The 22169-nt window shown below is 43.5% G+C and overlaps 1 protein-coding gene across 2 annotated transcripts in view; it reads right to left on the bottom strand.

Moving 5' to 3' along the window:
- The window catches only part of AP2B1 (adaptor related protein complex 2 subunit beta 1), a 131274-nt gene that overhangs the window by 106311 nt on the left and 2794 nt on the right, over positions 1–22169 (bottom strand). For both annotated transcript variants that reach the window (XM_077296260.1, XM_077296259.1), the window contains exons 2-3: positions 3859–3918; positions 3106–3211 (exon numbers count right to left, since the gene is read on the bottom strand). In XM_077296260.1, coding sequence (XP_077152375.1) covers positions 3106–3211; positions 3859–3895 — 143 coding nt within the window. In that variant the 5' untranslated portion in view covers positions 3896–3918. The remainder of the gene's footprint in view (positions 1–3105; positions 3212–3858; positions 3919–22169) is intronic.

Here is a 22169-nt window from a genome sequence, read left to right as displayed (position 1 = left end):
GCGGGTGCCCCCCTGGTGGTTGATACATGCCACAGCTTTGGTGTTGTCCGATTGTATTCGGATGGGGCGATGCGCAAGAAGATGAGGAAACCACTGCAGGGTTAATCGAATTGCCCAGATTTCCAGAATGTTGATCACCATTCCGAGCCACAATGCCAGTTTAATGGAGATGGCATTTGTAGCTGCAAGAGCGGCACAGTTTGAATCATCCAGGGAAGCATGCTCTAAATAGTCTCCGGCTAAGGAGATCCGATTTGCCAGTTCCGCTGCCTCCGGAGGGAGATCACTATTTTGGGTGGTTCTGGTCAGGGTATCTGCTCAAGAGACCATTGCTTTAGCTAACCATGTTGCGGCAAAGGAGGGAGAAAGCGCCGAGCCCGACACTTCAAAAACAGAACGGGCAAGATTCTCTCACGGTCCGTGGGGTCTTTGATGGGAGAACCGTCAGGCAGGGATAGCAGAGTTTTGGTAGACAGGCATGATACAGGTGGATCAACTGGGGGCTATTCAGCCCACACTTTCCAATAGATCTGATGAAAATGGATCTCTCGCTTCCAGTGATTTCTGACCTGTGAAGCGTTTGTCCAGTCGCTCTCTATGCCACCGAACTATTTCCTGAAATTCGGGATGGTTGGAGAAAACTCTATGGGAGCGCTTGGTCCTCTTGAAGGACACCACGTGATCCGGGACGGAATTAGAGTCCTCGTCAATCTTCAAAGTGTGATTGACGGCCTCGATGAGACTGTCCACAGTCACCTGATACCGGAGAATCTAGATCAAGCGGCATATCAGTATCAGACTGAGAGTCCTGGTTACTATGAACCTCGGGAGAGAGGGAGCGGGAAACAGAGCTCACTGATGCCGAGGCGCGAGAAGGCCCGGGAGACTAGCTGTGTATCCATTTTCTGGATGCCTGTGGAGTTTTTGGCTGAGCACGGCGGCCCCTGCTGGCCGATAGTTCCTGTGAGGTAGAAGAACTTTCCAAGATAGGCATAGAAATGCCCGGACCCGTCGCGGGATCTTGGAGAGACAACTGCTCTATCCAGAGAGGCCACGGACTGCGACAATGACAAAGCCCACTCAGGTGGGTTAGGTATACTGGGCACTGGCACAGGCCTTGCAGAGTGGGGTACTCTGTCCCTGTGGTAGCACAGACTGGCAGGTGGTACAATAGGTGAAAAACACAGTATGTGTTTTGGTAGCCTTTTTAGCAGATTTAGACATGGTGTACTTTAGAATGTTCCTGATCCTGCTGATGTGCCCCAATAGGGAAGAAGATGTATTTTAAGGCCTAGAGGCTATAAGGCAGAGAAGGGGCTAATGATTTGTATCTCATGTAGCCCAATCTTACTCCAGTCCTGTGGCTCTGCTGAGCCATCGTCCTGATGAAGTACGGGCAGGCTGTAGGAGAAGAGAGCCGCCTGATGAATCTGCTGTGTGCAGTGCTGCACGTGTGGACCTCAGTGTGGAAAAATGGCTTCCTAGACTTAAAAGAGGAAGTTTCGTAGTATACGAGACGCGCCAGGGCGGAGCCAGCGCCAGTATTCTCCAGAGCGGCTGCGAGATCAGGAATAGGAAGTCTCGCAGCATGCAAGACGCACCAGATTGGAAGGCAGAGCCAGGTCTACTGCATCCCCGGTGGGTGACGCTCCGCCGCGAGTCATAGAAAAGGGGGGCGGTGCCTCGTATGCAGCGTGAAGTAGGCCCAAGCTAGGTCTAAATTTGTACACTGGCCGCCTGCGCCCAGGGAAGAGGGGGGGGGGAAGATAGCGCTGCACGCGCGGGAACAGAAACCCTCCACGCTGACCATACACCCGAACCCACACTTACTAAAAGGTGTGCGTCCCCGGTATTGAAACCGCAACAGCACAGGGCCTGGACTGTGGTGAGGAATCACACAACAGGTTAGCTGCAGCTTGGACGGTGCAGGGCACCCTCAATCCACCATCCCTTTGACAGGGAGGTGGAGAGGAACAGTCCGCCCTCCTACTATCGCCGCTGTTCAGTCAGTGACGATACCATGGGGGCCGCACGGACACAATCGGAGCCTCTGGACATCCAAGGGGTTCAATCCACTAGGATGGGACAGGGCTGTTGGTCGGGCTGAATATGCCTGGATTCAGAGGGGGGTACATGGAAGCGACACTCAATGTTCCCTTTTGTTGTAGGTGCAAGGAGAACAATGCCCTGAAGGGACCCGTCGCCCCTAAAAATACCTCAGGCAGCCATAGGTAACTGAGCAGGAGGGGGTACATGGAGGCGACACTCACTGTTCCCGCCTGTTCTAGGTTTGGGGAGAGCGGAGCCCTAAAGGGATCTGTCGCCCCTGAAGTCCGTTGAAGACGTTGAAGTAAAAAATAAAAATAAAATAAGAAAGTTATAGACGTGGGCTGAAGATCAGACCACATGTGCCTCCTACTGACACTAAGCTGAACTGGTTCGACTGGAGCCAATGTGTGTAGTTTATACTGCAGAGGAGAAGCTAATTTTTTGTGTCTACTTAGTGTCAGCCTCCTAGTGGCAGCAGCAGAAACCCATGGTCCTGTGTCCCCCAAAGAGGCGAAGAAGGAATATTTATTCCTGTTATAGGCTGGATATGATTAGTATAATTCCCATTAATTGTTGTAGCAAACTACAATTTTTAAGTGACACTAGCAGTGCACATCCTAAACTGATAATGAAGAATAGGATGTGGCTCCATGCATTTAAAGGTCAGTATCAAAAATTCACCTAGCATGTTTCACCAGACACCTGGCTTCATCAGGGGCTATGGAGAATGTGTATTTATATCTGAATACATAAGGTTAACACAAAAAATACAACTTAAAATTATTTAAGCCTATTTGGCTTCTGAACTTTTTAGCTTAACAACCAATTGCCTACAATTGATAGCCTGTAGCCCTGAGATCGCAGTACTGCACTTCAGATCTCTTTTTTTGCAGTGGATGGGACACCAGAATAGGTTTTATGCTCTTCATCTGGAGTTGTTTTTCAAGTAATGCCAAAAATTACCAATGCATAGACAAACTGTAGGAGCAAGTAAAATATTGAAATTTTTTCACCCTTAAATATGTTATAATCATTCTGAAGAGGATCTTCCATTACCTCACATCTTTGCCAACAGTCATGGCAGCTATGACCTTCTTCACCGCTTCCTTGCGCTTCTCCTTCTTTTCATTATTTAATTCTGCTTTCAATTCGAAGATCTCTCCTAAAATCAGGCACATTTTATTCAGTAGGCACACAACATACAGGATACAACAGATACAGGACAAGATCCAACACTCTCGGGAAGAAAAGGGAATAAGGGAAGAATTATTTAAACCCGAACACATTTTTGATTTATTTGGAAAGCACAGTTATTGATACAACTGACCTGTAAAACTTCAGACTTAAATCATATAATCAGTGCAAGCAGTAATGCAGGCAGGGATCAACTATGCCAACGATAGCTATGGACTATTTAAAGGGTAAATAAACTTTACAAAAAAAATATATATTTTTATATGTCTGACCATTAAACATTCTCTAGACAGATGGGTATTTTTGTCCTGAGACCTTCCTGATCAATCATATAAAAAAGTGCAAAAAGTGGTCAGCAGGCAAAGATCCTGCATGAGTGTGCACACAGGGCTGCACGAGTACAGCAGGAAATCTATGGGTCCGCACACCGCTGTCTACACACTTTGTTTAATCTCGGGGGTCTCAGGACGCTGACTTTCACCACCAATCTCAAAGAGGTTTAGGTGGCTGAAACAAAAATCTATAAAGTTTACAACCAAATTTATTTAAAGCACCTTATACATCAGCCTACTAATTCCAAAATGCATTATAGCATAGGGAAAAAAAAAAATGCACCTTTCTTGTTTGTGGTGAAGTACTTTGAATCGGTCATGTTTGCACGTTCTCTTCAGGCACCTACAGAAAACAGACAGAGAATATTAGAACATAAATTAATAAGACTTAGTATAGATTACATCCCATCAACTACTTCCTAAAATATAAGATCAAGTCATTGGAAAAATATTAAATATATATATATTTTTTTATGCACAAATCTGAGATGTCAATCATCCAGGCATGGAGATTTCCAATTTCTTCCATGCTTACTCCTATTGTAGCTCTGTGATGGGAGAAGAGGGTAGTGCCCATTTGTGTTAGAGTGGCAATAGGCACGCATATCCCAATACGGTGTACTATGGATAGTACCGTTTTGGAATGTGGGCGCTTGCACCATCTGGCTATAAGGACACCATGTGGGCACTCGTTATACTACTTATTTGGATAAGGACAGATTCTAGGGATATAAGAATTAAGGCATAACAGATGTACTACTATATTCCTTATTAGGTAGAGATATACAAGACACTTAGCAGATCGCAAAAGTCAGTTAAGCCATTAACACAACGTGTCCCAGGAACACAACACGTGATACTAAGCCTTGTACCCAGCCATTTCTTTTCCTAGAAGTTATTGGGCAATACATGGTGCAGTGAGAGTAGAAAACATCTGAATCATGTTGCTGAAGGAATGGGGCCGGCATGCAAAGCAGGAAAACCACGGCTAATAACCAAGGTTCCCATTTCAATAGCAGCACAATAGAGGCTGTGTCTACTAGGTGACACCACAAGATCGCTGCACTTTTAATGGCGTGTATCAATGTTCTGCCAGAGAGAGAAAAATGGGAGCTGGAACTCAGCATAAGACTGTGGAGGGCAAGTATTTATCCCCTGCTGAAACTTCATCAAAATGCAAAGTGTGAACAGGAATGGAAAAGGTTTGTGTGTGTGGAGGAAGTCGTCTATGGTGACCACCCAAACGCATCAAAACGTCTGCACTGCTCTGTATATGGCTAGCAGCGTAGGCGCTCTCTGAGCTTCATACTAGTCATAGGCAATGTGTGCCGCAATATGGTATACGGATGCTTTCCATCACACTGCATTCTGTGTGCCCGCTTTGACCAGCAATGTTGTAATAGACACATGCATTCAATAAAAGATCTCTCTGAAATAAGGACCAGAGTAGGCCATGTCTCTGTGTGTGTATATATATATTTTTAGCTGCAAAATTTTGATGCAACCCCAAGTTGCAAAAAAATATTTAGCAACTTTTGGTGTTTTTCCAGCTCCACTAAAATAAGAGGAATGGGGGCAGGATACAACAGCTCCTCTAATTCATGACGAGCTGTGGCTGTTCCCATGCCAGAAATCTTACTCCAGTTAGGGACTGGACAGATTCCTGGCGTGGCGCATGGAGGTGCACGCCACTCAGATGATCCCAATTCATAAGTTAGGAGCGTGTGACTCCACCGCGTCCCCTCTCAAAGGTCTTGATGAATCAGGATTTAAGAGTATGAGGCTTTTTATCAGACAAATTCCACCTGAAAAAGTGCTAATAAAAAAAAAAAAAGCCAAAAGAATAAAACATTTGCACAGTAAAGTTGAAACGACTTCTTTTAACCTGGTCAGGCTTTGAAAGACATGATTAAGCTACAAAATAAAAACAGACTGACTGGTCTATTCTTCTGGAGGCATCCACTATCTTATAGATGGCAATAACAACGAAATCGCCGTGAGCAAAAGACATCCAGAAACACTTCAAAGTAGAAACTTCAAGAAAAATTGAGCAATGCGCTCACGATGCCGCTTCTGTTTCAAATACTGTGCGCCGATGTCTAAAAGACATTGTGTGCACAGCCCCCAAATTTAAACAGAGCAGTACAAAGTAGACAATTACAGTAAGTAAAAAATTATTTGTATTAATGTCTTTAGCCATCATTTACAAATTAAGTCCTAAAAAGTGAACTCGATTAATGCCATAGGATTAAAAATGGTAACCCTATATCAAAGCGATAGGATATCACTAAAAGAAGTCATCATGTCGGATAGGAATCGGACTGCTCGGAACCCCAGCGTTCCGGAGAGTGAAGGTGCAGCAATGCCGATTCAGCAGTTGTTGTCCGGTGAAGATAAGTTATCACCTATCCACAGGATAGTTGGTCAGTGGGGGACTGACTGCCGGGACCTCCACCGATTGGCAGGACAGGGAACTTTTACGCCAGCAGAATGAAGCGGCAGTGCGCATTCAGTATGTGGCATTTTACATCATTGCTGTAAAAAAAAAAAAAAATCTGAGGCCGTATGAACAGCAACATAAAGCAAAATATCCACAGTATTCACACTCAATACAAGTGGCAATGTGTGTGAACATACCCTAACAGCACCAGCCTGCTTCTGCCTGAGCCACCGTCCCTGCTGATCCTGTGTACACACATGACCTCCAACAGATGAGTATTGGTGCGCCAACCACCATGCGGGTGCCCATGATGGTAGTGACCTGTCACCACCTAAGCACATATTCTATATACAGGCACAATAAACTGGGTTACAATATTTTCTTTAACAAAAAATGTTTCATGTAGTACATGCTTGGAATTTTTGGGGACTATACGGTAATTTATGTGTTATTCATGGCAAAGTATTTAACAGCAATATGAATTCGGTAGAACAACAAGTGCTCATTTTGTGAGTGGTGCGAGTTACAGCGCTCAGTACATATGCATTGCTGCTAATGTACACATGGATTTCCTGAACGGTCAGGATAGGAGTCTAGATTAACAGTAGATAGTGTGAAAACTGTAAGATTTCTCTTTTCCATTTTTGATACAGCCAGAGATACCGGTATATGTACAATATATAAAGGCTAAATAAAATTAAAAAAGGGTATTTTTTTGTTGACAATTCCCTTCAAAAGGTGATGTCTACTTGAAATCTGTCAGGACAATTACTATAGGTCCAGCTTCTCCAACCACCAATGATTAGCTGCCATCACCAAGAAGTTCCTAGCCATATATTACATTGCACCAAAAGCATAGCTGTCCAGAGCAGGGGACGCTTTTACGTAGATCACCATTTTGGCTCATGGGAAGATTTGCAATGGTGACCCAGGCCTTTTGACATCTGTACGCCCAATAAAAGAAAACTGAAGTAGTTAGCTACTAGTAGCAGATTTCAAGGCACACTGGCTACTTGCTCCTTGAGTCTGTCCAGCCGTTTATATTTCTTACTAACATCTTATGCTATCATTGAGTGGACAGAATGCGACTGCCCTCTCCCAGGAGCAGCCATGTTTCCATTCTAGCATTACCATTTTGTAGAGCCTAAACTATAGGTGTTCTGGCAGGAGCCCAGGGACAAGCACATATGAAGCAATGGAGTATTGCTCCAAGTTTGTCAGTCCTAGTGATCACAACAGTGATAGCGAATAGTGATGAGCGAGTATACTCGTTGCTCGGGTTTTCCAAGTATTTGTTAGGGTATGTGTCCACGCTCAGGATTGCATCAGGATTTGGTCAGTATTTTACATCAGTATTTGTAGCCAAAACCAGGAGTGGGTGATAAATGCATAAGTGGTGCATATGTTTCTATTATACTTTTTCTCTAATTGTTCCACTCCTGGTTTTGGCTTACAAATACTGATGAAAAATGCTGACCAAATCCTGATGCAATCCTGAACGTGGACACATACCCTTAGTGTTCGGAGTTTTAGTTTTCATCACCGCAGCTGAATGATTTAAAGCTACTAGCCAGGCTGAGTACATGTGGGGGTTGCCTGGTTGCTAGGGAATCCCCACATGTATTCAAGGAGGCTAAGAGCTGTAAATCATTCAACTGCGGCGATGAAAACTAAATCTCTGAACACTAACAAATACTCGGAGATCACCCGAGGTTGCTCGGAAAAACCCAAGCAAAGAGTATACTCGCTCATCACGAATAGCGACCAAAATGAATTACTGTATATATTCCACTTTGTCTCTGCTCTGTGCGATTGTGTGTACAACCCCTGGCAAAAATTATGGAATCGCCGGCCTTGGAGGATGTTCATTGTTCATGTTGATCGCAGACATGGCACAAAACTAAAGTCATTTCAAATGGCAACTTTCTGGCTTTAATAAACACTAAAAGAAATAAAGAACAAACAATGTGGTAGTCAGTAATGGTTACTTTTTTAGGACAAACAGAGGGAAAAAATTATGGACTCACTCAATTATGTGGGAAAAAATTATGGAATCACCCTCTAAATTTCAATTCCCAAAACTAACACCTGCATCAAATTAGATCTGCTTGTTATTCTGCATCTAAAAAAGGAGTGATCACACCTTGGAGAGCTGTTGCACCAAGTGGAGAAAGGCTACTTTCACACTAGCGTCGTGCACTGCACGTCGCTATGCGTCGTTTTGTAGAAAAAACGCATCCTGCAAAAGTGCTTGCAGGATGCGTTTTTTCTCCATTGACTTGCATTAGCGACGCAGTGCGACGCATTGCCATACGTCGCAACCGTCGCACGACGGTTGCGTTGGACCGTCGCCACCAAAAAACGTTGCATGTAACGTTTTTTGGTGCATCATGTGCAGCATGCGCGGCCGGAACTCTACCCCACCTCACAATGGGGCAGCGGATGCGTTGAAAAACAGCATCCGCTGCCCCCGTTGTGCGGCGCTTCCACAGTATGCATCGGTGCGCCGCAACGTCGCATTGCGACATGCAGTGCACGACGCTAATGTGAAAGTAGCCTGACGTGAATCATGGCTCCAACACGAGAGATGTCAATTGAAACAAATGAGAGGATTATCAAACTCTTAGATGGTAAATCATCACGCAATGCTGCAAAAAATGCTGGTTGTTCACAGTCAGCTGTGTCTAAAATGTGGACCAACTACAAACAACATGGGATAGTTGTTAAAGGTAAACATATTGGTACACCAAGGAAGACATCAAAGCATCAAGACCAGAAACTTAAAGCAATATGTCTCCAAAACAGGAAATGCACAACAAAACAAATGAGGAACGAATGGGAGGAAACTGGAGTCAATGTCTGTGACCAAATTGTAAGAAAAGGCCTAAAGGAAATGGAATTTACATACAGAAAAGTTGAATGAAAGCCATCATTAACACCTAAACAGAAAAAAACAAGGTTACAATGGGCTAAGGAAAAGCAATCGTGGACTGTGGATGACTGGATGAAAGTCATATTCAGTGATGAATCGCAAATCTGCATTGGGCACGGTGATGATGCTGGAACTTTTGTTTGGTGCCGTTCCAGTGAGATTTATAAAGATGACTGCCTGAAGAGAACATGCAAATTTCCACAGTCATTGATATGGGGCTGCATGTCAGGTAAAGGCACTGGGGAGATGGCTGTCATTACATTTTCAATAAATGCACAAGTGTATGTTGATATTTTGGACACTTTTCTTATCCCATCAAAGGAAAGGATCTTTGGGGATGATGAAATCATTTTACAAGATGATAATGCATCCTGCCATAGAGCAAAAACTGAGAAAGTTGGAGCCAGATTGATGAAAAGTACTGTATGACACTCATTAAGTCCATGCCTCAGAGACTGCAAGCTGTTATAAAAGCCAGAGGTGGTGCAACAAAATACTAGCGATGTGTTGGAGTGTTTTTTGGTTTGTTTGTTTTTCATGATTCAATAATTTTTTCCCTCTGCTTGTTCTAAAAAAAGGAACTATTACTGACTACCACATTTATCTTGATTTCTTTTAGTGCTTATTAAAGCCAGAAAGTTGTCATTTGAAATTACTTTAGTTTTGTGCCATGTCTGTGATCTGCTTTTTTTCTACAAAATTAAACGACTTAATCACACACTGATGTCCCAAATGATATTCACCCGTATCAATTTTGGGTGAGGTACCCCTTTAAATAATTAATTCCATCACACAATGTTACAAAAACCTATATTAATCATTAGTAACACAAGGTACTATAAAAGCAATAATATTTTATTGAAAATTACAAAAAAGACAAAAATATGAAAGGTGCTGAGTTATTAAAAATGGGGACATAATGCCATAGGGTACCACAAAGGCCAAGCTTATTACAAAAAATGTATATATATAGCTGCCCTATACAAGTTTTTCATTTATGATACAAAAAACACAGCAGATGCAAAGTAAAATAAGGTGCATGTTTTTATGGCTACAAAAAACGGCTGTAATGACAACATACCATATATAAAGTGCCTAAACAAACATGATTATATAGCAATAGAATGTGCAAACACTGCGGTCCTAATAAAAAAAGTATATATAAAGTGCAAGCAAGAAAGAGGGCATACAATACCTATGAAATTATGTACATATCGATACCCCGGGCCCATATGGGGGCGGAGGGACGCCCGGGGTATCCATATATAATCATGTTTGTTTAGGCACTTTATATACACTGTGTGCAGAATTATTAGGCAAGTTGTATTTTGATCACATGATACTTTTTATACATGTTGTCCTACTCCAAGCTGATCAGGCTTGAGAGCCAACTACAAATTAAGTAAATCAGGTGATGTGCATCTCTGCAATGAGGAGGGGTGTTGTCTAATGACATCAAAACCCTATATAAGGTGTGCTTTATTATTAGGCAACTTCCTTTCCTTTGGCAAAATGGGTCAAAAGAGAGATTTGAAGGGCTCTAAAAAGTCCAAAATTGTGAGATGTCTTGCAGAGGGATGCAGCAGTCTTGAAATTGCCAAACTTTTGAAGCGTGATCACCGAACAATCAAGCATTTCATGGCAAATAGCCAACAGGGTCGCAAGAAGCGTGTTGGGCAAAAGAGGCGCAAAATAACTGCCCATGAATTGAGGAAAATCAAGCGTGAAGCTGCCAAGATGCCATTTGCCACCAGTTTTGCCATATTTCAGAGCTGCAACGTTACTGGAGTAACAAAACTCAGGGACATGGCCAAGGTAAGAAAGGCTGAAAAACGACCACCTCTGAACAAGAAACATAAGATAAAACGTCAAGACTGGGCCAAGAAATATCTTAAAACTGACTTTTCAAAGGTTTTATGGACTGATGAAATGAGAGTGACTCTTGATGGGCCAGATGGATGGGCCAGAGGCTGGATCAGTAAAGGGCAGAGAGCTCCACTCCGACTCAGCCGCCAGCAAGGTGGAGGTGGGGTACTGGTATGGGCTGGTATCATCAAAGATGAACTTGTGGGACCGTTTCGGGTTGAGGATGGAGTGATGCTCAACTCCCAGACCTACTGCCAGATTCTGGAAGACAACTTCAAGCAGTGGTACAGGAAGAAGTCGGTATCGTTCAAGAAAAAAAAAAACATGATTTTCATGCAGGACAATGCTCCAACTACTCCACAGCGTGACTGGCCAGTAAAGGTCTCAAAGAAGAAAAAATAATGACACGGCCCCCTTGTTCACCTGATCTGAACCCCATAGAGAACCTGTGGTCCCTCATAAAATGTGAGATCTACAGGGAGGGAAAACAGTACACCTCTCGGAACAGTGTCTGGAGGCTGTGGTGGCTGCTGCACGCAATGTTGGTCGTAAACAGATCAAACAACTGACAGAATCTATGGATGGAGGCTGCTGAGTGTCATCATAAAGAAAGGTGGCTATATTGGTCACTAATTTTTGGGGGTTTTGTTTTTGCATGTCAGAAATGTTTATTTCTAAATTTTGTGCAGTTATATTGGTTTACCTGGTGAAAATAAACAAGTGAGATGGGAATATATTTGGTTTTTATTAAGTTGCCTAATAATTCTGCGCAGTAATAATTACCTGCACAAACAGATATCCTCCTAAGATAGCCAAATCTAAAAAAAAACCACTCCAACTTCCAAAAATATTAAGCTTTCATGAGTCTTTTGGGTTGATTGAGAACATATGAGTCTTTTGGGTTGATTGAGAACATAGTTGTTGATCAATAATAAAAATAATCCTCTAAAATACAACGTGCCTAATAATTCTGCACGCAGTGTATGGTAAGTTGTCATTACAGCCGTTTTTTGTAGCCATAAAAACATGCACCTTATTTTACTTTGCATCTGCTGTGTTTTTTGTATCATAAATGAAAAACTTGTATAGGGCAGCTATATATACATTTTTTGTAATAAGCTTGGTCTTTGTGGTACCCTATGGCATTGTGTCCTCATTTTTAATAACTCAGCACCTTTCATATTTTTGTCTTTTTTTGTAATTTTCAATAAAAATATTATTGCTTTTATAGTACCTTGTGTTACTAATGATTAATATAGGTTTTGGTAACATTGTGTGATGGAAAATTAAACAAGTGAATGAACATCCTCCAAGGCAGGTGATTCCATAATTTTTGCCAGGGGTTGTATTAGCCGTTAGAATGAGAGTGTCACACTAAGGGCTTGTTCACATGTGTCATTTTTGCAGCTTTTTCCTTCATGCAAAAAAGTGCAAAATAAAAAATTTCACTCCCAAGGTATGGTTTGTTTTGTTTTTTTATTATATTTTTTAGCACAGCATTTCAATTCTTTCTTTCTTTTTACTCAATTCAAGTGAAAAGTATTTATAAAAAAAGAATGTAAAACGTGCATAAAGTATGTAGCATTCTAGAACGCCAACATTGCAGTTTTCATTTAAAAAAAAAAAAAATGCACTCAGAAAATGATCAAAAGAATGAACATATGCATTTCCATTTCATATGTTCAGTCTGTTTGAGTCCCTTTGATCGATTTCAGGTTTCCAAAAGATCACAAGTGGCTAAAAGAAGTGAGCGGACCACTCTTCAGGCAGCTCAGAAAAAGATACACGTCAATGGGCAATCTTAAAATGAAGCCCGGGTGTCTTTTTTTTTTTTTTTTAGCGTTTTCACTTTAGACACCTATAGTGGTTTGTGCTTTGTTGAATGTAGTTTTAAAATTGGCCAAAAAACATGAGTAGATTTTTTTTCCCATGAATTTGCATTAGATGCAGAAGCTCCGCAGGTAAAAAGCGCACGTGTTTTAGTGTGTTTCCATAGGGGAAACGGATGCAATCTGCACATTACTGTATCAATAACGTTTTATCAAAGAAAATACAAGGAAGTAATAAAAACAAAGCAGCTTTATATAAAACCTGGCATACCAAAAAGACAAAAAAAATGCATGTAAAAATAATCAAAAGTAACCTAATAAACGTAATAGGTGCAGAAATCTTGATCTTCGAAATGTAGCCTAAAAGGAGCTGAGTGGGGGGGGGGGGGGGGGAGAGAATGATTTATTTTTGTTACATTTATAAAAAAAAAAAAAAAAAAATTGTTTTGTTTTCTTTTATACTATCTAAGGCTGCTTCACACTTGCGTTTCGTTGCGCTGCGGATGGCAGCGTACTTCCTCCTTACTTCCTCCGTGAAGCTCCGTCGGCTGGGACCAGCATTTCCCTGTGTACCTATCTTTAACATTGGGTACGCAGGGACATGCGTTGTATGCGAATGTTTCCGCATGCGGCGATTTGAGGTGTGCGGCGCCCACATGGAAAGGCTAAATTTTTCAGACTAGCGGCATTGTCATTGTGCAGGTCTGAACAGTCAGCCATCATGAGCCACGGCTTACCTTCAAGCAGGAAAGAAGCCGACAATACCGGCAGGGGAGCGCTGCGCTCCTGAAGACACAAGATGGACACACCTCCACAGAAATAAATTAGGACCTTGCATTGTTAGCAGTATGATTACAATGTAGTCGTTTATAGACACCATGAAAATCCTACTATAATGCATCAATATCGATCACATTAAACCAACATAATGGATAATCTACAATGTAAACGTAGGCTAAATTGTTAATTTAGAGTCACCATTTTCCATTTCAAAAGGGGGATTCTGACATAGTCATAGTGTTTGGACAGAGTCATTGTGTAGTCGCATGGGCCATTAAAGGGAACCTGTCACCCCCAAAATCGAAGGTGAGCTAAGCCCACGGGCATCAGGGGCTTATCTACAGTATTCTGTAATGCTGTAGATAAGCCCCCAATGTATCCTGAAAGATGAGAAAAAGAGGTTAGATTATACTCACCCAGGGGTGGTCCGATCCCATGGGCGTCACGGTCCGGGGCCTCCTATCTTCATAGGATGACGTCCCCTTCTTGTCTTCACGCCGCGGCTCCGGCGCAGGCGTACTTTGTCTGCCCACCTTTCCCGACGCCTGCGCACTGCAGTACTTTGCTCTGCCCTCAACAGGTCAGACAAAGTACGCCTGTGCCGGAGCCGCAGTGTGAAGACAAGAAGAGGACATCATCGTAAGAAGATGGGAGGCCCCGTACCGCGACGCCCATCGGACCGGATCGCAGCGGGACCGCCCCTGGGTGAGTATAATATAACCTCTTTTTCTCCTCTTTCAGGATACATCGGGGGCTTATCTACAGCATTACAGAATGCTGTAGACAAGCCCCTGATGCTAGTGGGCTTAGCTCACCTTCGATTTTGGGGGTGACATGTTCCCTTTAACCAGGGGAATAGTAAGGCTCCGTAAGCAACAATCATATTTACAGGATGAATAACAAAGGAACAAAACAATGCAGATATCAAAGAAAGGATGCTCCAAAATTGTTATTTTAGTCTCTATTCACATCTGTGTGGGCTTCATTGCATATTTCTTAAAGGGATCTTTTAAAGACAAGTCCACCAATATCTGTACATGGCAAGTCCATCCCTCAGTTACTGAGAAATTAATTTGCAATTGAGGCTGAAGGGCTATGGTAGATCTGAAGCCTGTGTCACTCCAGCTCTATTCCCCACACAGAGCCATATCCTTCTGCTTGACTAACTGCACATTTGGCTGAAGTCACACAGCCTAATGGCTGTCAGGCAAGCAGAAGGAGGAGCTGAGCTTGGAGTAGAGCTGGAGTGACAAAGGCTTCAGATCTACAAATAGCTCTTCTGCCTTATTTGCCTATCAATGCAAACGCTGATTTCTCAGTGATGGAGGAACAGACCGGCCATGTAAAGGTATTGCTGGACTTGCATTTTAAAGACCTACATGTGCATGTAAATTGTGTAGCTTTTGAAATCCTGTTGACAGATTCCATAAAATACCAGGTCCTACGATGGAAACCCATCAGGCCCAAGGTAGGTAGGTCAATGCGGTTTATCAGACGTATAAGTAACTGCCATTCCAGCAATATATTTCTGTTATTTTTCATGTTCTGCTCCTATAGTGGACCCCACTGTAGTCAATAGAGTCTGCTGTGCAGGGATATAGGAGCAATAGGATAATCCAGAACTAAATAGAACAAAGCCATCATCCTTAGGTCCGGCAGGGCTAGATGACAACTGATGTAGGAGCTGTAATAAAGGAAGTAGAGACTAATATATGATCCCCGCAGTGTATGGTGTGAGGTATAGCGCCTCCTATAGACACAGTGGAAGCAGAGACTAATATGATCCCCACAGTGTATGCTGTGATGTATAGCGCCTCCCATAGACACAGTGGTAGTAGTGATTAATATATGATCCCCGCAGTGTATGGTGTGACGTATAGCGCCTCCCATAAACACAGTGGTAGTAGTGATTAATATATGATCCCCGCAGTGTATGGTGTGACGTATAGCGCCTCCCATAGACACAGTGGTAGTAGTGATTAATATATGATCCCCGCAGTGTATGGTGTGACGTATAGCGCCTCCCATAGACACAGTGGTAGTAGTGATTAATATATGATCCCCGCAGTGTATGCTGTGAGGTATAGCGCCTCCTATAGACACAGTGGTAGTAGTGATTAATATATGATCCCCGCAGTGTATGGTGTGACGTATAGCGCCTCCTATAGACACGGTGGTAGTAGTGATTAATATATGATCCCCGCAGTGTATGGTGTGACGTATAGCGCCTCCTATAGACACAGTGGTAGTAGTGATTAATATATGATCCCCGCAGTGTATGCTGTGAGGTATAGCGCCTCCTATAGACACAGTGGGAGTAGTGATTAATATATGATCCCCGCAGTGTATGCTGTGAGGTATAGCGCCTCCAATAGACACAGTGGTAGTAGTGATTAATATATGATCCCCACAGTGTATGGTGTGACGTATAGCACCTCCTATAGACACAGTGGGAGTAGTGATTAATACATGATCCCCGCAGTGTATGGTGTGACGTATAGCGCCTCCAATAGACACAGTGGGAGTAGTGATTAATATATGATCCCCACAGTGTATGGTGTGACGTATAGCGCCTCCTATAGACACAGTGGTAGTAGTGATTAATATATGATCCCCGCAGTGTATGGTGTGACGTATAGCGCCTCCTATAGACACAGTGGTAGTAGTGATTAATACATGATCCCCGCAGTGTATGGTGTGAGGTATAGCGCCTCCTATAGATACAGTGGTAGTACTGATTAATATATGATCCCCGCAGTGTATGCTGTGAGGTATAGCGCCTCCTATAGACACAGTGGTACGGTAGTAGTGATTAATATATGATCCCCGCAGTGTATGCTGTGAGGTATAGCGCCTCCTATAGACACAGTGGTACGGTAGTAGTGATTAATATATGATCCCCGCAGTGTACGCTGTGAGGTATAGCGCCTCCTATAGACACAGTGGTAGTAGTGATTAATATATGATCCCCACAGTGTATGGTGTGACGTATAGCGCCTCCTATAGACACAGTGGTAGTAGTGATTAATATATGATCCCCACAGTGTATGGTGTGACGTATAGCGCCTCCTATAGACACAGTGGTAGTAGTGATTAATATATGATCCCCACAGTGTATGGTGTGACGTATAGCGCCTCCTATAGACACAGTGGTAGTAGTGATTAATATATGATCCCCGCAGTGTATGGTGTGACGTATAGCGCCTCCTATAGACACAGTGGTAGTAGTGATTAATATATGATCCCCGCAGTGTATGCTGTGAGGTATAGCGCCTCCTATAGACACAGTGGTACGGTAGTAGTGATTAATATATGATCCCCGCAGTGTATGCTGTGAGGTATAGCGCCTCCTATAGACACAGTGGTAGTAGTGATTAATATATGATCCCCACAGTGTATGGTGTGACGTATAGCGCCTCCTATAGACACAGTGGTAGTAGTGATTAATATATGATCCCCACAGTGTATGGTGTGACGTATAGCGCCTCCTATAGACACAGTGGTAGTAGTGATTAATATATGATCCCCACAGTGTATGGTGTGACGTATAGCGCCTCCTATAGACACAGTGGTAGTGGTGATTAATACATGATCCCCGCAGTGTATGGTGTGACGTATAGCGCCTCCTATAGACACAGTGGTAGTGGTGATTAATACATGATCCCCGCAGTGTATGGTGTGACGTATAGCTCCTCCTATAGACACAGTGGTAGTAGTGATTAATATATGATCCCCGCAGTGTATGGTGTGACGTATAGCTCCTCCTATAGACACAGTGGTAGTGGTGATTAATATATGATCCCCGCAGTGTATGGTGTGACGTATAGCGCCTCCTATAGACACAGTGGTAGTGGTGATTAATATATGATCCCCGCAGTGTATGGTGTGAGGTATAGCGCCTCCTATAGACACAGTGGAAGCAGAGACTAATATGAGCCCCACAGTGTATGCTGTGAGGTATAGCGCCTCCCATAGACACAGTGGTAGTAGTGATTAATATATGATCCCCGCAGTGTATGGTGTGACGTATAGCGCCTCCCATAGACACAGTGGTAGTAGTGATTAATATATGATCCCCGCAGTGTATGCTGTGAGGTATAGCGCCTCCTATAGACACAGTGGTAGTAGTGATAAATATATGATCCCTGCAGTGTATGGTGTGAGGTATAGCGCCTCCTATAGACACAGTGGTAGTAGTGATTAATATATGATCCCCACAGTATATGGTGTGACGTATAGCGCCTCCTGTAGACACAGTGGGAGTAGTGATTAATATATGATCCCCACAGTATATGGTGTGACGTATAGCGCCTCCTATAGACACAGTGGTAGTAGTGATTAATATATGACCCCCCACAGTGTATGGTGTGAGGTATAGCGCCTCCTATAGACACAGTGGTAGTACTGATTAATATATGATCCCCGCAGTGTATGCTGTGAGGTATAGCGCCTCCTATAGACACAGTGGTACGGTAGTAGTGATTAATATATGATCCCCGCAGTGTATGCTGTGAGGTATAGCGCCTCCTATAGACACAGTGGTAGTAGTGATTAATATATGATCCCCGCAGTGTATGCTGTGACGTATAGCGCCTCCTATAGACACAGTGGTAGTAGTGATTAATATATGATCCCCACAGTGTATGGTGTGACGTATAGCGCCTCCTATAGACACAGTGGTAGTAGTGATTAATATATGATCCCCACAGTGTATGGTGTGACGTATAGCGCCTCCTATAGACACAGTGGTAGTAGTGATTAATACATGATCCCCGCAGTGTATGGTGTGACGTATAGCGCCTCCTATAGACACAGTGGTAGTAGTGATTAATATATGATCCCCGCAGTGTATGCTGTGAGGTATAGCGCCTCCTATAGACACAGTGGTAGTAGTGATTAATATATGATCCCCGCAGTGTATGGTGTGACGTATAGCGCCTCCTATAGACACCGTGGTAGTAGTGATTAATATATGATCCCCGCAGTGTATGGTGTGACGTATAGCGCCTCCTATAGACACAGTGGTAGTAGTGATTAATACATGATCCCCGCAGTGTATGGTGTGACGTATAGCGCCTCCTATAGACACAGTGGGAGTAGTGATTAATATATGATCCCCGCAGTGTATGGTGTGACGTATAGCGCCTCCTATAGACACAGTGGTAGTAGTGATTAATACATGATCCCCGCAGTGTATGGTGTGACATATAGTGCCTCCTATAGACACAGTGGGAGTAGTGATTAATATATGATCCCCACAGTGTATGGTGTGACGTATAGCGCCTCCTATAGACACAGTGGTAGTAGTGATTAATATATGATCCCCGCAGTGTATGGTGTGACGTATAGCTCCTCCTATAGACACAGTGGTAGTAGTGATTAATATATGATCCCCGCAGTGTATGGTGTGACGTATAGCGCCTCCTATAGACACAGTGGTAGTGGTGATTAATATATGACCCCCCACAGTGTATGGTGTGACGTATAGCGCCTCCTATAGACACAGTGGTAGTAGTGATTAATATATGACCCCCCACAGTGTATGGTGTGACGTATAGCTCCTCCTATAGACACAGTGGTAGTAGCGATTAATATATGATCCCCGCAGTGTATGGTGTGACGTATAGCGCCTCCTATAGACACAGTGGTAGTGGTGATTAATACATGATCCCCGCAGTGTATGGTGTGACGTATAGCGCCTCCTATAGACACAGTGGGAGTAGTGATTAATATATGACCCCCCACAGTGTGTGCAGTGACGTATAGCGCCTCCTATAGACACAGTGGTAGTAGTGATTAATATATGATCCCCACAGTGTATGGTGTGACGTATAGCGCCTCCTATAGACACAGTGGTAGTAGTGATTAATATATGATCCCCGCAGTGTATGGTGTGACGTATAGCGCCTCCTATAGACACAGTGGTAGTAGTGATTAATATATGATCCCCACAGTGTATGGTGTGACGTATAGCGCCTCCTATAGACACAGTGGTAGTAGTGATTAATATATGATCCCCGCAGTGTATGGTGTGACGTGTAGCTCCTCCTATAGACACAGTGGTAGTAGTGATTAATATATGATCCCCGCAGTGTATGGTGTGACGTATAGCGCCTCCTATAGACACAGTGGTAGTGGTGATTAATATATGACCCCCCACAGTGTATGGTGTGACGTATAGCGCCTCCTATAGACACAGTGGTAGTAGTGATTAATATATGACCCCCCACAGTGTATGGTGTGACGTATAGCTCCTCCTATAGACACAGTGGTAGTAGCGATTAATATATGATCCCCGCAGTGTATGGTGTGACGTATAGCGCCTCCTATAGACACAGTGGTAGTGGTGATTAATACATGATCCCCGCAGTGTATGGTGTGACGTATAGCGCCTCCTATAGACACAGTGGGAGTAGTGATTAATATATGACCCCCCACAGTGTGTGCAGTGACGTATAGCGCCTCCTATAGACACAGTGGTAGTAGTGATTAATATATGATCCTCACAGTGTATGGTGTGACGTATAGCGCCTCCTATAGACACAGTGGTAGTAGTGATTAATATATGATCCCCGCAGTGTATGGTGTGACGTGTAGCTCCTCCTATAGACACAGTGGTAGTAGTGATTAATATATGATCCCCGCAGTGTATGGTGTGACGTATAGCGCCTCCTATAGACACAGTGGTAGTAGTGATTAATATATGATCCCCACAGTGTATGGTGTGACGTATAGCGCCTCCTATAGACACAGTGGTAGTAGTGATTAATACATGATCCCCGCAGTGTATGGTGTGACGTATAGCGCCTCCTATAGACACAGTGGTAGTAGTGATTAATATATGATCCCCGCAGTGTATGCTGTGAGGTATAGCGCCTCCTATAGACACAGTGGTAGTAGTGATTAATATATGATCCCCGCAGTGTATGGTGTGACGTATAGCGCCTCCTATAGACACCGTGGTAGTAGTGATTAATATATGATCCCCGCAGTGTATGGTGTGACGTATAGCGCCTCCTATAGACACAGTGGTAGTAGTGATTAATACATGATCCCCGCAGTGTATGGTGTGACGTATAGCGCCTCCTATAGACACAGTGGGAGTAGTGATTAATATATGATCCCCGCAGTGTATGGTGTGACGTATAGCGCCTCCTATAGACACAGTGGTAGTAGTGATTAATACATGATCCCCGCAGTGTATGGTGTGACATATAGTGCCTCCTATAGACACAGTGGGAGTAGTGATTAATATATGATCCCCACAGTGTATGGTGTGACGTATAGCGCCTCCTATAGACACAGTGGTAGTAGTGATTAATATATGATCCCCGCAGTGTATGGTGTGACGTATAGCTCCTCCTATAGACACAGTGGTAGTAGTGATTAATATATGATCCCCGCAGTGTATGGTGTGACGTATAGCGCCTCCTATAGACACAGTGGTAGTGGTGATTAATATATGACCCCCCACAGTGTATGGTGTGACGTATAGCGCCTCCTATAGACACAGTGGTAGTAGTGATTAATATATGACCCCCCACAGTGTATGGTGTGACGTATAGCTCCTCCTATAGACACAGTGGTAGTAGCGATTAATATATGATCCCCGCAGTGTATGGTGTGACGTATAGCGCCTCCTATAGACACAGTGGTAGTGGTGATTAATACATGATCCCCGCAGTGTATGGTGTGACGTATAGCGCCTCCTATAGACACAGTGGGAGTAGTGATTAATATATGACCCCCCACAGTGTGTGCAGTGACGTATAGCGCCTCCTATAGACACAGTGGTAGTAGTGATTAATATATGATCCCCACAGTGTATGGTGTGACGTATAGCGCCTCCTATAGACACAGTGGTAGTAGTGATTAATATATGATCCCCGCAGTGTATGGTGTGACGTATAGCGCCTCCTATAGACACAGTGGTAGTAGTGATTAATATATGATCCCCACAGTGTATGGTGTGACGTATAGCGCCTCCTATAGACACAGTGGTAGTAGTGATTAATATATGATCCCCGCAGTGTATGGTGTGACGTGTAGCTCCTCCTATAGACACAGTGGTAGTAGTGATTAATATATGATCCCCGCAGTGTATGGTGTGACGTATAGCGCCTCCTATAGACACAGTGGTAGTGGTGATTAATATATGACCCCCCACAGTGTATGGTGTGACGTATAGCGCCTCCTATAGACACAGTGGTAGTAGTGATTAATATATGACCCCCCACAGTGTATGGTGTGACGTATAGCTCCTCCTATAGACACAGTGGTAGTAGCGATTAATATATGATCCCCGCAGTGTATGGTGTGACGTATAGCGCCTCCTATAGACACAGTGGTAGTGGTGATTAATACATGATCCCCGCAGTGTATGGTGTGACGTATAGCGCCTCCTATAGACACAGTGGGAGTAGTGATTAATATATGACCCCCCACAGTGTGTGCAGTGACGTATAGCGCCTCCTATAGACACAGTGGTAGTAGTGATTAATATATGATCCTCACAGTGTATGGTGTGACGTATAGCGCCTCCTATAGACACAGTGGTAGTAGTGATTAATATATGATCCCCGCAGTGTATGGTGTGACGTGTAGCTCCTCCTATAGACACAGTGGTAGTAGTGATTAATATATGATCCCCGCAGTGTATGGTGTGACGTATAGCGCCTCCTATAGACACAGTGGTAGTGGTGATTAATATATGACCCCCCACAGTGTATGGTGTGACGTATAGCGCC

Source organism: Ranitomeya variabilis, chromosome 3, assembly GCF_051348905.1.
Source record: "Ranitomeya variabilis isolate aRanVar5 chromosome 3, aRanVar5.hap1, whole genome shotgun sequence".
Lineage (NCBI taxonomy): Eukaryota > Metazoa > Chordata > Amphibia > Anura > Dendrobatidae > Ranitomeya > Ranitomeya variabilis.
Note: the sequence above shows the minus strand (reverse complement) of the source record. Positions and strands in the feature narration are given on the sequence as shown.